The 14,181-nt window shown below is 34.4% G+C and overlaps 1 protein-coding gene across 1 annotated transcript in view; it reads right to left on the reverse strand.

The window, feature by feature from the left end:
- Positions 1 to 14,181, reverse strand: part of GCS2alpha (glucosidase 2 subunit alpha) — a 139,492-nt gene that overhangs the window by 81,520 nt on the left and 43,791 nt on the right. Inside the window, exon 2 of the mRNA XM_090376660.1 lies at positions 2,276 to 2,377. Coding sequence (XP_090232786.1) covers positions 2,276 to 2,377 — 102 coding nt within the window. The remainder of the gene's footprint in view (positions 1 to 2,275; positions 2,378 to 14,181) is intronic.

A 14,181-nucleotide genomic window follows, 5' to 3' on the forward strand; every position in this document is an offset into this window, starting at 1 on the left:
AATAGAATAATTAATTATATCAGACATAAAATCCTTAATTTTTCTCCTATCTTTAATAAGAAATCTATTTTTGAAAATGATCAACAGAAAATTGTGAAGCCTACAAGAACTGGCATCCTGCAGAGAGGATCATTTGCGATCTACTATTTACAGCACTCTTGCTAAACACCTGAGCTTTAAGGCTTATGCTGATGATGAAATGTTTCAATTTCAGTTTCCTAACAATGGTGGATCAACAATGCTTACATTGTTGATCCACCATTGCTTAAACAAAGTCAGAATAGTTAAAACTATTATCACTATGTTCAAGCAGAACTTTCTCGGTTTATCATTTATGATAAATCTTTTGAACTTTGCAAGCCTTTTGGTCTTTAAAATGTGATCTCATAGATGTTATCAACAAATTTACAAGTCAAATGTAGAAATTTGTATATCACTTCTATTTTAACTTACACCTCAATGGTCTGCTCAACAGCTGCAAGCCACGGATATTGAATATAGGTAGTTCTCGACTTTACGAGTTAATTTGTCCCTAGCGCGCACTCATAAAGCAGGAATTTATTTCCCATAGACATAATGTTAAAAATAGGGGTTACATTATCAACAATGAAATTAGTTAGCTAATTAGTTTGTTTAAACAATGATTGATTTATTCAAAGAAATGAAAACGTAGCCTGTAAAATCAAGCAAATTATAATAATAGAGAAATCATTTATGATTTACAAATGTTAAAGAATATTTATTCTTCTAAATGCACACTCGTTGATCGCTCATTATTGGCTCGGCACTCGGTTTGTTGCACAAGGAGTCGTCTTCTTCAGAAATGCTTCAAGAGGCATTTATTTCCAAGATAATCTTCTCTTTACTTTAAAAATTTCAATAGCATGCATAAGCATTTTTTTTAACAGAATGCACAAATTGCAACTAACACGATTTGTGTGGAGTAACAAGTTTATGAAGCTTAGAAAAAAAGAAATGAAGAGAATATTCTGAAAATTTATTTATGTTTTTTTATACCATTGAAGATTTCAGTAAAGGGGAAACACATTTCACCATAATGACATTAAAAAAAACCACACAACTCCAGCTATCGGTATTTTCGCAATTGCAATAACATCGAGTTTACTACCCGTTTATAATTGCTTGCAGTAACAGAAAAGCCCAATAAATCGGAAAGTGCAAATTGTTTTTATTGTTTTATGGTAGTGACCTCCAGAAATTTGTTTTTGAAAAATATCACAAAGGCGGCGCCTCCGTAGCCAGGTGGGCTGGAGCAACAGTGCGTAGCACACACTTCTTGATTAGACCGGGGTTCAAGCCCGTGACCACCAAATACGGAGGATGCGGAAAGGTCAGGGAATGACCACCGCATATCCCCGGAGCAATATGGCCTTAGTTGCTAATGCTCCTAAAAACCAAATAACAAATAACAAATCACAAAGGCGTTCAAAATTAGTTCTTATAATGGAACATATGATAACGATGAAAGTGTAGTGCATTTTAATGATTTGAATTGGTAACTAATACAATTTACATTATAAAAACGACCTTTCAGAGAGTTATATAGTGAAAATTTCAACTTCCGAGGTCTTGGAACGAATAACTAAAAAACAAACAATGTGTTATTGGGTTCACATTATAATATTTTCATGATACGATGGTATCTCTGGAATGGATTAATATCATAAAGCAGGGGTACACTGTATCGTATAGCTACGAGTGTGGTTTGAAATGCGGTATTTACGAATGTTTAACATTCATTTTTTGCAATTAATGTTCATATTTTCGATTTTGTTGATACTTAATACTTAAAAAAAAAAAAATTCATAAACCTGGAAACTTCCTGTATACGAACAGCCTTTGGTTTGACTTTGATCTATGGATTAATAATGTGCAATATTAAAAAAAAAAAAAAAAAAAAGTCACCAGATTGTAAAAGTATTTAAAATTTCGAGCACAAAAACCTTGTGTTATAAAATTTTAAGTACTTCATATTAATCTATAATCTGTATTCTTGAAACACAGTGATTAATAAAATTTATAGTTTAAAAAAATAGTTTGAAAAAAGTAAATGTTAAGTAAGTGGTGGGCAGATGATAATAGGATTTTTTTTCTATATTATTTTAATTAATAGTTGTCAGATTCCATAAATTTATAGAAATTATGTAAGATTTCAATCATAACACTTTAAGACATTCAACTAAATTTGAAAAAAAAAGGGGGGGGGGATCTTAATTACATTATTGGTTTTGCTTAATTAACAATAAATACTTACTTGCAGAAACCACTTTGGTCGCATGTTTTAAAGTTACTTTTGTCTACCGAACTCACAGATGATAGAAGTATTACTGCAGCAAAAATTTGGATAATACCTGCCCTGTTTAAATAAAAAAGATATTGCATTTGACACTGAAAAAAAAACTTATTTATAATGTATACAATTTTAAGAGTAGTTAGTAAATAAGACTATAAAGAAATATTACATAATGAAATCTACAACACACATGGAAATTAGTTTCTTAACATAGACAACAAAACAGGATTTATCTTCCTACACTATCATGCAAACCTAGTCAATAGTGGAAAATCATGGCAAAGAGAAAAAAAATGCGATTGCAATATGAAGATGATATCTTTCTAAAAAAAAAAATAATAATGATAAACTAAAACCCCATTAAATCAAGAAGTGAATAATATAAACTGCTCAACATTCAACACTAGTGAGTTTTCCTGACAGCAGTTTTTAAATGATTATACAGGGTGTTTCAGTTAAACGTTTCAGAACTTCTAAGAGGGGTAGGGTACATCCTGACAACTCAAAATCATATAGCAATGTGGGGTCGGAAATGCTTTCCTGAAGCGGTGTTGTACACAGAAGCACCATAAAGAAAAGAGACCTGTAAGTGAGAAATCGTTTTAATAATACATGAAAAGAAGCAAAAGGTACATGGATTAAAGTAAGTGTTCGAAGTTTCTTCCACGGGCTACAATGCACGCCTCACATCTCCGACGCATGGACATCCGAACATTCTGGAATACTCCAGGCGAATTTCGAATTTCTTCGGCAGCTACTGCGATTCTTGCAACCAGCTCCTCAGCATTGTCAACAGGGGTGTCATAAACTAGCGATTTCATATGACCCCAGAAATAAAAATCAAGACATGATAGGTCGGGTGACCGAGCAGGCCAATGCACGGGACCACCACGTCCGATCCACTGTTGACCAAATGTGACATCCAGGTAGTTACGAACATCTCCGCTATAATGGGCAGGGGCTCCATCGTGTTGGAACCACATTGTCTGTTGCGTCGATGCAGAAATCTGTTCATCTCTCAAAAGTTGTGGCAATACTTGCTGCAGAAAGATCAGGTAGATAGGTCCGGTTAGACGACACGATAACAGGTAAGGTCCGATGAGGTGATCTCCCATAATACCGGCCCATACATTGACCGAAAATCGAATCTGTGCTGCACGACGCCTTCTGTGTACAATACCGCTTCAGGAAAGCATTTCCGACCCCACATTGCTATATGATTTCGAGTTGTCAGGATGTACCCTACCCCTCTTAGAAGTTCTGAAACGTTTAACTGAAACACCCTGTATATTCCAGGGCTCACATCTGGTGAGTATGAGCTTGGCACGCACAGGGTCCCGAGTTGGATATCATTGTTCTTCTCTTTCTTGGTGATTCCCTTCTACTTTTGACTCATTATCTCTCTCTCTCTCTCTCTCTCTCTCTCTCTCTCTCTCTCTCTCTCTCTCTCTCACACAGTAACTCGGGAATTTTTTTTGGCTGGTGCAGCATATGCCTCACGCTTCCTTGCACCATATAGCTAATAATAATAATAATATTTAAATGCTGTGAGAGTTTACTGTGATAGCTGCATAAGAGCAATTAGGGGAGAGGTGTCAGTGTACTGTGACTATAAAATGTGTGTTTTCCTTGCCTGTATTATTAAATAATTGACCACCTTGGCCATAATTTAACAAACGAAAAAAAAAAAAAATCCATAAAAGTTTCTACCATTTTGACAGGATTAAAATTCAAGCCTTTTCCACATTGCATAGAAAGAGAATTATAACCACTATGCTATTTGCAAGGTACATGTTTTGATATGTTTTATTCCAGTACCTAAACCACTGACAGGCATTTAGGGATAATTGCTTTGGGGAATGGAAATGGTTTTAGAGATTTAGACTGTTCTAGATTTAGATTGTTTTAGAAAGTTTCAGATTATTTTAGCAAATCGTCTTAGATTGCTTTCACAATCTAAAACCATTCTTTGTAGTAACACAATTCTCTTCAAGTTTTTTCCACAGTTGCTCTATTAATTTGAGGTATCTTTGAACGATTGGACAAAATGACTCTCGAGACACAGGCACTTGTACACAATTCATGTGCAAGCAAGTTATCTCAATATTTTACTTATTTATATAAATCTCCAACATAAAAAGTATTGAACATTAGTAGGATATTTCTGCCAGGATTATATCCTGGCAGAAATATCCTACAAACTCCGAGGTGTGAATGAATAACTCAGAAATGGTATAACTGACTGGAAAGTAAAGTCTAGTCGGTGATGGGATTCACTACTTGTATGTCCATTTTGTAGAATAACTATCCCATTATGCATTTTCTGATAAGATGTGGATATTCTATGGTCATTTTGCCTGCATTGTTAGACAATTGACCATCTTAGCCATAATTAATAACCAGTTACAATAAAATGTTCAAAGTCATGTTAATACATTTCAACTGGCTTTCCAACTCAAACTGGGGCGCCTCCGTAGCCAGGTGGGAAGGAGCAGCAGTGCGTAGCACACGCTTCTTGATTAGACCGGGGTTCGAGCCCGTCACCACCAAATACGGAGTATGCGGAAAGGTCAAGGAATGACCACCGCACCGGAGCAACATGGCCTTAGTTGCTAATGCTCCTAAAAAAAAAAAAAAAAAACCAACTCAAACTATTCACAAAAGAAAACAACCTTGTGTTTTTCTTAAGCCTATAATATTCTAATTATTTTACCATAATAATTACAGTATTATAATTTGCTATAAAAAGGTGCAATCTATTTGCTCTATAATAATAAAAACAACTGCAACTGAAATTATAAAAATGCCTCATTCACTGCCATAATTTTTCACCTCTGGCATCCTCTGCAACATTATGGTGGGATCACCACTTGTCATTCACTGGGAGACATCTGAATTAAAATCATGTCAGAAAGTGGAGGTTGTTTGATTGGTTTTAAGGTCTTACAGTACATAAACAGAGACCATGGTGCACCACGGACAAAATTAAGACATGAGACCCTTAGCCAAAGCATGTGAAAAAGCTTTACTATAGGCTTTTTTAAGACTGTAATAAGCTGATCTCAGGGAAAAGAAAGTAGATTTTCCCAATGAGTTATTCTCAGTTTTTCAGCAAACATACAAATTGGCCTGTTAACACACATGATGAGGACCATACTAATTAGCATACCATATGAACTGGTACGTTACGACAAAAGTAGTGAATGTGGAAAGGAACTCTAATCAACAGCAGTCAAAGCAAATTTAAAAACCTAGAAACTTTTAATATCATGTTGTAGAATTAATTTTAAAATAAAAATGGGTTCTATGGCCCTAACTTGAATAAAACCAAATACTGTTGGGGACTAAAGGATTATTTTTCATGTGATGAAAAAACACGAATAATAAAACATTGGCACTCTATTTTGAATGAATAATGGTAATAATAAATAAATTTCCATTTATTCTCATGACAGCTGAGACCACAAAAGTTTATTCATTTTGACCGTATTTATATAGAGAATTAAGGATAACCCAGGATTTTCTCGCATTACAGTACACAATAGGCTGTGCAAAAAAAAAAATATTACTCTGCATCTCTCTTGATATTATGCAAGCAGCTGAGGCTTTTTTCTGATATATGGGGTTATAAAATAAGTTTCCCTATTCAGGAGACCCTAGTGTCAAAATGGTGAAAATCTGTGAAAATCAGTGGGTATGTCATTTAGGGTATGGGGAAGTGATTTGTAGAAGAAAAAAAAATTAGTTCAAATTTCTGCCACCAGGGGAGAAATTGGCACTGTAAACATGAGATAGAATACTTAACTTAGGATTGGATTTTAATATTAGAACTTAGAAATCTACAGATATTGTTCTATGTGCTTTCCTTCACTTGAGATGACATTCTGAGAGCGGAGGACTGTGTGCAACAGTTTCGTGTAGCATCTCATTGGGGATGTTAGCTACACCTTACGGGGGCCATGAAGCGTAGACTCTTCAAAGAAAAATGGTCCGATTATAAACACTGCTGTGAATCCACACCATACTGTAACATACGGACTTTGTAGTGGTCTTTCATGCGCAGCAGATGGACAAGTAGTATGAAGCCCCATGAAGAGTGAAATGTGCCTCATTAGACCACACGATCATTCGAGCCCATGTATCATCAAGTTCCATACGAGCCAGAAATTTTAGAGCAAAGTATATTCATTTTTGCTGATCACAAGACTTTAGTTCTTGCACTATGTGAATCTTATACGGGAACCAGTGTAAAATTATTCAATGCACTTTACATACAGTAGACCAAGGAAGGTTCAAGTCTCTTGACATACCTCTGGCACTACTGACTGATAGTGTTTCACATTCTGACCATTGCAACGGCCACTTCATCCACTACATCCGATCCGTTCAAATATGTGGTCATCCCCTTCCTGGAATTACACCTAACTCTCCAGTCACTTCAAAAATTTCTTTATTAGTTTTCTAAGCCCCACTGATGTCAAAGGTCCTTTATGCAAACCTATAAGTTTCTGATATTCACAGTGCTGCATTAGTGTTATTATTATTTTGATAGAACAGTTTTACTAAAAGAGCATGTTCCTTTTTTGTAAGAGCCATAATGGTTATTGACGGTGGTGTTGGTCTTTCTGCTTTTATCTAACAGGATGTCATTTGCGTAAGCAGCGTGTCTTGAAGTAAATGACAACTTTTACATATGTGCAGTGCCGTTTTCCCCTGGTGATGGAAATTCGAACTGATTTTTTTTCTTCTACAAATCACTTCCCCATACCCTAAATGACATACCCACCAATTTTCACAGCGCTAACTCTAACCGTTTTGACATTAGGGTCTCCTGAATAGGAAAACTTATTTTATAACCACACGGTATTTAATTTATGATAATTTTTTTTAAAAAAGTTTGATAACTAATGAAGAAAAACTGGTAGGAAAAATATTTAATGAACAATTTCTCTACATATTAGTTCTGTTGCACGCCGACCACACTATTCAAAATTTCTTTAATATTAGTAAAAAACTATTCACCATTCACAGTTGTATACAATGTAAAATATAATTACTGTATATTTAATTTTTAAAAAAAAAGTTATATAAAAAAAAAATGAAGTGCAATAAAATATAGTAGCTTTTGATACATGATTATTTTCTTCAGCTATACTGACTTATGCTGGGTGTGTGCTTAAATAACCTACATGGCACATGGGATTAATCATGTACTCTTCATTATCATGCAATTAACATAACACCATCATTATTATACCTGTGTCTATCCACTGATCCATTCCCCACTCTATGTGAATTTTTTTTTTTGCCTTCCATCAGATACTATCACAATGAAAGAATATAGACTCAAATACAGGATGTATATAATACCCTACATCTGTTTATCAATTGTTTTTGCACTATATATGCATGCCCTTTCTGACAAACATATTCAGCAATTGCTGAGCTGAAATCTTGGTTTTATCATATCAAAGTCTTTTCCCAATTGATTATTTTCAGACATCTTTTTACATTATATTCAGACATCTTTTTACCTCACCAAATTTGGAGAGGCAAAAAGATGCCTCAAGGATCGGCTGTGAAACTATGCTAATATAATACAAAACACAGATTTCAGCTAGGCAATTGCTGGCCTTAACTCCATAGAGCTGCTACATGGGGTTAAAGCTGATTGTAAACTTGAAAGAAATACTGTGGTTGCCAGAACTGCTAAAATGTTATGAAAAATGCTGCATTATACTGTGGTAGTTTTAAGAGACATTAAAACAATGACTATGTAATGCTCTTTATATTCTCTACAGCAGAAGTTCCAGCATTTTCACTCATATCCTCATTTTAGTTTGAGTTCCTAATGGGTTAAAATTTTTAATAAATCATCAAAAGGTATAATGAGGGATTTCAATTCAATTTGAATCTGTCTAGATTACGCCTCTTGGCTAAAGTCCATATGTCAACAATCAAGGAACTCAATATAAAATTCAGAGTTAGTCAAAATTCAAACTCAGGTGAAAACAATTGCCTCAGCTAAGACCAACCAATCCTCTAATGAATAATCAAAGTGGAGAGCTAGCCTCTGCAAAAGGTAGGGACATCATTCCACTACTGATTATCATACCTACCATAGGGAGGTAAGGCCTCTACTATTAGTTGCTCTCCAGACAAAAAAGAGATTTGATATACATGTATCTGTTAAAACATTTAAAGTGTTGTCTTGATAACAAGAGATTAGCAACAGGAGTATCTTGCTCAGGTACATTCTTATATCGACATATATAAGGCAATGCAATATGATGTACAGTGCAGTCATATCCTCTGCCTATGGTCTACAATGCAGACAGGGGGCAGGAAAGTATATGTCACCCTTCCTTTCTCATGGTCCAGTGTTCTTACTACAGGAACTCTAACTCATCATCGCCAACTGTCATGCCAAGCCACCACCTGGACATGACCGGACACCCAACAACCCAGTGAAAGTCACTCGCCAAGCTGTATAAGTCAAACAAGCTTGAACGAGTAAGTCTACAAGGATCTTACCAGCCAGCACATTCAGTACTCCTGTGGACACTGTCCTGCATGCATGAGTCACACCTAGGAGAGTAAAATGCTGAGCTGCAAAGAGATACCTACATATCAGGGTATTCACAGCAGTAAAGTCCCAAGCTCCAGCTGCAAATGTTATTGACTGGAAGATGCAGTTGTAGAGCAAATTTAATGTTCCACCCTTTATCCCCCATTGACACAAACAATCCTAAGCAACATTGCATAAAGCATCTTAACTTTATTCTTAAAATACTTGGCATGCTCTATAAGCGACAATTGTTCCCTATAAGCGAACAGCAAGACATTTCCATCTGGAGATGGAAGTGCTAGTGGTAAGCTAGTGCCACACAAGTTTGTGCTAGTGGAGACCAGGCACCTGCAGGGTGATCTGATTGAGACTGAGTAAGCTGAATGTGAATGGCATTCTTCCTCTTGCTGAGACTACACACAATGGGCTATAAATTTAAGTTTAGGAAGGATGGTTGTAGGATAGATGTTCGGAAGTTTGTCTTCAGCCAGCGAGTGGTTGATTGTTGGAATAGGCTTCCATCTTTCGTTGTAGAAGGGGATAGTTTGAATAAATTCAAGGAAGAACTAGACAAATTCTTAGAGAGTAAGGATGAGTGAAGTGCATGTGTGTGTTTTGGCTGATGCTATATAAGCTTGCTTTCTTGCATCATTTGCCAGGCTATCTTCTCAACACTCCACACCATCACCTACTCACTTAATAAGATATTCCAGCAAGCTGGCCCCAGGATAGGCCCCTGAAGACAGCCATACTCAGCAATTAATGCCTCCTGGGCAAAGCTAGATTTCACAGCAATGTTCCACAGTAGCGAAGAGTAAGAGTTTATTTCTACCCCTCTTCCTTCATTTTTCAAAAGGCAACTGTGCACTCTACCTCCCATACAGTATAGTCAGTGATGCCTCACTATTTGAGGGCCACTGCCACACAAGTTTGTGCTAGTGGTAAAGCAGGTGATTTTTTAACATGTACCAAACAAATAAGATGATGTAATCCAGTTATTAAGCAAACAAAGATTAATCAGCATCTGATGCTAGAAAAAAAAAAATTAAAATAAATAAAATACTGATAACTATAACCCATGTTTTCTTTATTTTTCTAAATCTATTTCATCTAAGTATTTATTTAATCCCTCTTTAAATTTACTTACGTTTTATGTTTTCTTAGGTTATGTGAGTGTTAGTTCCAGTATTTAATTACACTTTGGCTAAAATAAATTTTTCTTACATCAAGTTTGCAATTATGTTTTCTAACATAAATCTGTTTCCTCTTGAGCACATTAGTCATAAGAATTGTTAGTGCTCACTACACAAATTTCTATAATGCTACAATTTTTTTCAAAAAATAGATACAAAGGTTTCAGAAAATGGAAATAGAGGGAATAAATGCAGAAAACAATGTTGGTGAGTTTGGAGTTGAGATGCAAACAACTGCTGAGTGCTCAATGCACATTTTATACTGGTTTGGAAGAGAGGCAAAAAATTACAGATGTAAATTCTGAAGAACAGTGATCCTATTTGCAAAGGATCAAGAACAGAAATACATTAATGTTTTGACTAATGTATTGCTTCCACCTTTGTAGGAATGTTTCAAGATGATAATCATTAAAATTAGATTATGCTGAATAGGTCTGAGAAACATCAAACAGATTTTGCTATCTTCCCTGGCCTCCCCAATCACCAGAGTGAGTGAGTGAGCGATTTTAGTTTTTTTTGGCACATGAGCAACTAAGGCTATGATGTAGCAAGTCCACTCCAATCACCAGATTTCAATCCTATGGGTTTTTTTTATTATACTTCCATTTGACAAACAGCTGTACAAATAAAATATAAGAAAAGAAACCATATACCAATGAAAATACTAGAAGTAATCTAACATAAGATGTCAGCTTGGCCTTAAAAACTAATTTTCCTGATTTGTCTGTGGGCAGACCCTGTATACCTAAATAATTGCGTAAAGTTTTTAGCAACTTGTGGTCATATACTTGGCCAAAAATAAATAGCAAAATGTTAGAAATACGATTACATACACAGACTATATGGGAGAAGACCTGTTTGTTAAGACATTTTAGCAACTTTCCATTCTAGCAAAATTTTTTTTTTTTTTTATGAGAACCCCAAACACGAAAGGTATCAAAACCTATAGTACTTAGTACCATGCATGGGTTGAAGGAGAAGTATGGGGGGGGGGGGGGATGCCGGAAACTTTGCTCTAGAGACTAAACATGGGTTTCTAGAATGTTATGAAAAAGTGCTGTACTATGAAATGAAAAACATTAAACACCACAATACTGAACTGCATTTTTCTAAACTTACCAGTTACATGAAGCACAAGAGCTTGAAATTTAAGCTTTGAAACTTTAATTTATCAGAAATGCTCAGATTTACATATTTTCTTTTCTCACCACCCCTTTTTAGATGCCACCATGAAAAAGAAAAATGGAGATGCAAAGTTTTAAACTACACCATCTGATGGAAATTGCAGAATGATACCATAATGGGAAAAGTTTTGCCACACTTCTTAAATTATAACATTGTAAACCAAATTTTCAAGAAAGCAATACTTATTGTTTTGTGCACAAGTTTCATTCTAAATTATACGAATTCCCATGGGCACTTGTTTATATTCTTCATAACAGCAGAAACTGGTTTTTTGGTTTTTTATAGCATATAACCAAAAGGTTATAATGCACCATATCACACAGCATAAACTGTAAATACAACTTAGGTATAAAACTGCAACAAGCTACTTCATTGGTCATAAAAAAAGAACGAAAATGCTTCATAGAGTATCTTGGTTTTTCTATATGATTATTGGATACTATAATGATAAACGAAACTGCAAGTTAAACTTGCTTTATTGCAAAAATATTTTAATCGATAGCAAATACCAGACAGACAGTTATGTCACTGGGTCCTGTACAGATGAAAAGGCTGGTTTCATGAATGGCAATCCATTAAATCATGGGTTTACTCTAATATCACATTACATAGTTACAGAAGTCCAACACTGTTGTTTTGAACACCAAACATGACGATTAAAGCATGTACTTTTGTTCATCAGCTTGTGGAGCAAAGCTGCTAATATGAGCTAACAATGAGTTTCTTGTTAATATAAATTAATTAATTATACTTGCACTTTATGTAATATGAGTTTGTGTTCCCATTAGAGCCCCATTGCATTTCCACAGGTTTTGAAAATGGCTGACTGAAGATGACATACTGAATGCCAAGTTCAACATTACAGAAGCTGGTGATCAAATTGGAGAATTAGAAGCAGAAACAGTGAAAGTGGCTGAATCTGAAGATGAATTGAGTTGGTCATTTATTACATTCATCATTGTAAATTAATATATTATGTATTAATATACAGAGGAAGATTTTTTGAACATTGTCCTCAAATATGGAAAGATTAGAGATCTTTTACCATACATTAAAAAGACCACTATTTTGCCACAGATCTCATGCAAGTAGTCATTGCAGCGTAGCAGATGTTAACTTTTTTTAGTAATCATGATTAATGGCTGGGCTTCTGTTTGCTCTCATTAGCTTTTGCCAATCATGATTATGTGGATTGATTCTGCATAGTAATTGTTATAGCTTAAATAACTTGTTAGTGGAAATAAGATAACTGCAATTATGATATTGCTATTTTTTATTCCCACACTGTTGTAAAATTAAGCTTTATGCTTTGGTTTTGTTCAAAACAAACTGCTTGATGAATAAACACATGCACAATTGTCAACTGCATGTAACAGACAGCAATTCACAAGAGCACCACCACCACATGTGGAGAATATAAAGAGATTGCTTTCTGTTTAAAAAAAAATGGTCACAGCCTAAAAAGTTGGAATATAAAGTTTTATGGAGTTAGTCTAAGTTTAATGATCTGTAAAGATCATTAAACTTAAACTAACTTTAACTTTGCATGTAAGATCATTAATTTAATGATCTTACATGCAAAGACAGTTAAAATTAGTGCTGATTTTAAGCAAAGCATAGGTAAATGCTGTGAAAAAAATCTTTATATTGTTAGTTATAAAACAGTTAAGTTCAGAACTCTAACTGAAAGCTTATGTATGTTAAAGGAAAACAAATGCTTCAAGCAGATAACTATAACATCTTATAAAGATAAGTTAAGAGATGTTCTTCCAAAGTACGTTAGAGCAAAAAAAAAAAGAATTATAGAATTAGATTTATATATTACTTTTGCTTTTTCACAAAGTAATCTATAACTCCATTGGAAAAAGATCTAGATATATTCCTGATTTGATGAGGAACAAGTTTCAAGTATTAGCAGTAAAGTATTAAAAATAATTTTCTCACTGAAAACTTTTCAAGACAGCATACAGGGATCAAAAGTTCAAGAACATACTCAATTTATTTTGTGTTCTGAGGAGTGTCTCATGTTATTTCAAACAAAACTGCTGGAACAGCTTATTGTTCTAATTTCATTCCATTAGTGCTCTTGACATAACAGATAATTCTTTTACCACTGGTTTTGAAAGTAAGGGAAACTTCAATAAGAACTGTGTTGCTTGGAATTTTAGTTGAGGATAACTAAAGGGGAACACAAGTGCCAGATGACTGTTTCCCAATATGCTAGCTGCATATTCATAAAGAATGATACTTTCCAAAAAAAAATATTGCTCTTTGCCATGAATTTTAAGAGGACAAATAAAAAATTCACTAAGCTGCTTTTAGAACATTTTCAAAACTCTTACGAAAATTATACTTTAATATCAGATAAAAAAAATAACAATAATAATTAAAAATAAATAACTGAACTATATGAAGGTAAGTTTCCAGGTTTTTGAATGAAGGCCATGAATATGTAAAACTGAAAATATGTTACCATTCTGATATATAAAAAAAAAAAAAAAAAAAAGTGTTCCACTACATGAAAAACTGGAGGTGGACAGCCAATGAAATAATGTAAACAATAAAGTTTATTAGACTTTCATAGTTTACAGAAAGGAGTTCAAAAATCAGTCCAAACAATAGCACATACAAGAATAAAGATCCCCATAAAAAGGAACAAAAAGAAACTAATAATCCTCAACCAGTGAATCTCTAGTAATAAATATTTTAAACACTCTTATTAGTGTTTTAAGCTGTAATGGAAGTGTTTAACAGGTAGAATTCCAACCATAAAATCACACTACTTATCAATACTACTTCTGGTTCTTGAAAGTCATAATACTCTGAAATTTTTGATATTTTACTTACAAGAGAAGTAATCTTGTCTTCAGAAGCTAATTCTCCTAAATCTTTGTGGGTAGAAGCTAATTCCTGTTGTTTGT

This window comes from Mastigoproctus giganteus, chromosome 6 (genome assembly GCF_048544385.1).
Source record: "Mastigoproctus giganteus isolate SK-2022 chromosome 6, ASM4854438v1, whole genome shotgun sequence".
NCBI lineage: Eukaryota > Metazoa > Arthropoda > Arachnida > Uropygi > Thelyphonidae > Mastigoproctus > Mastigoproctus giganteus.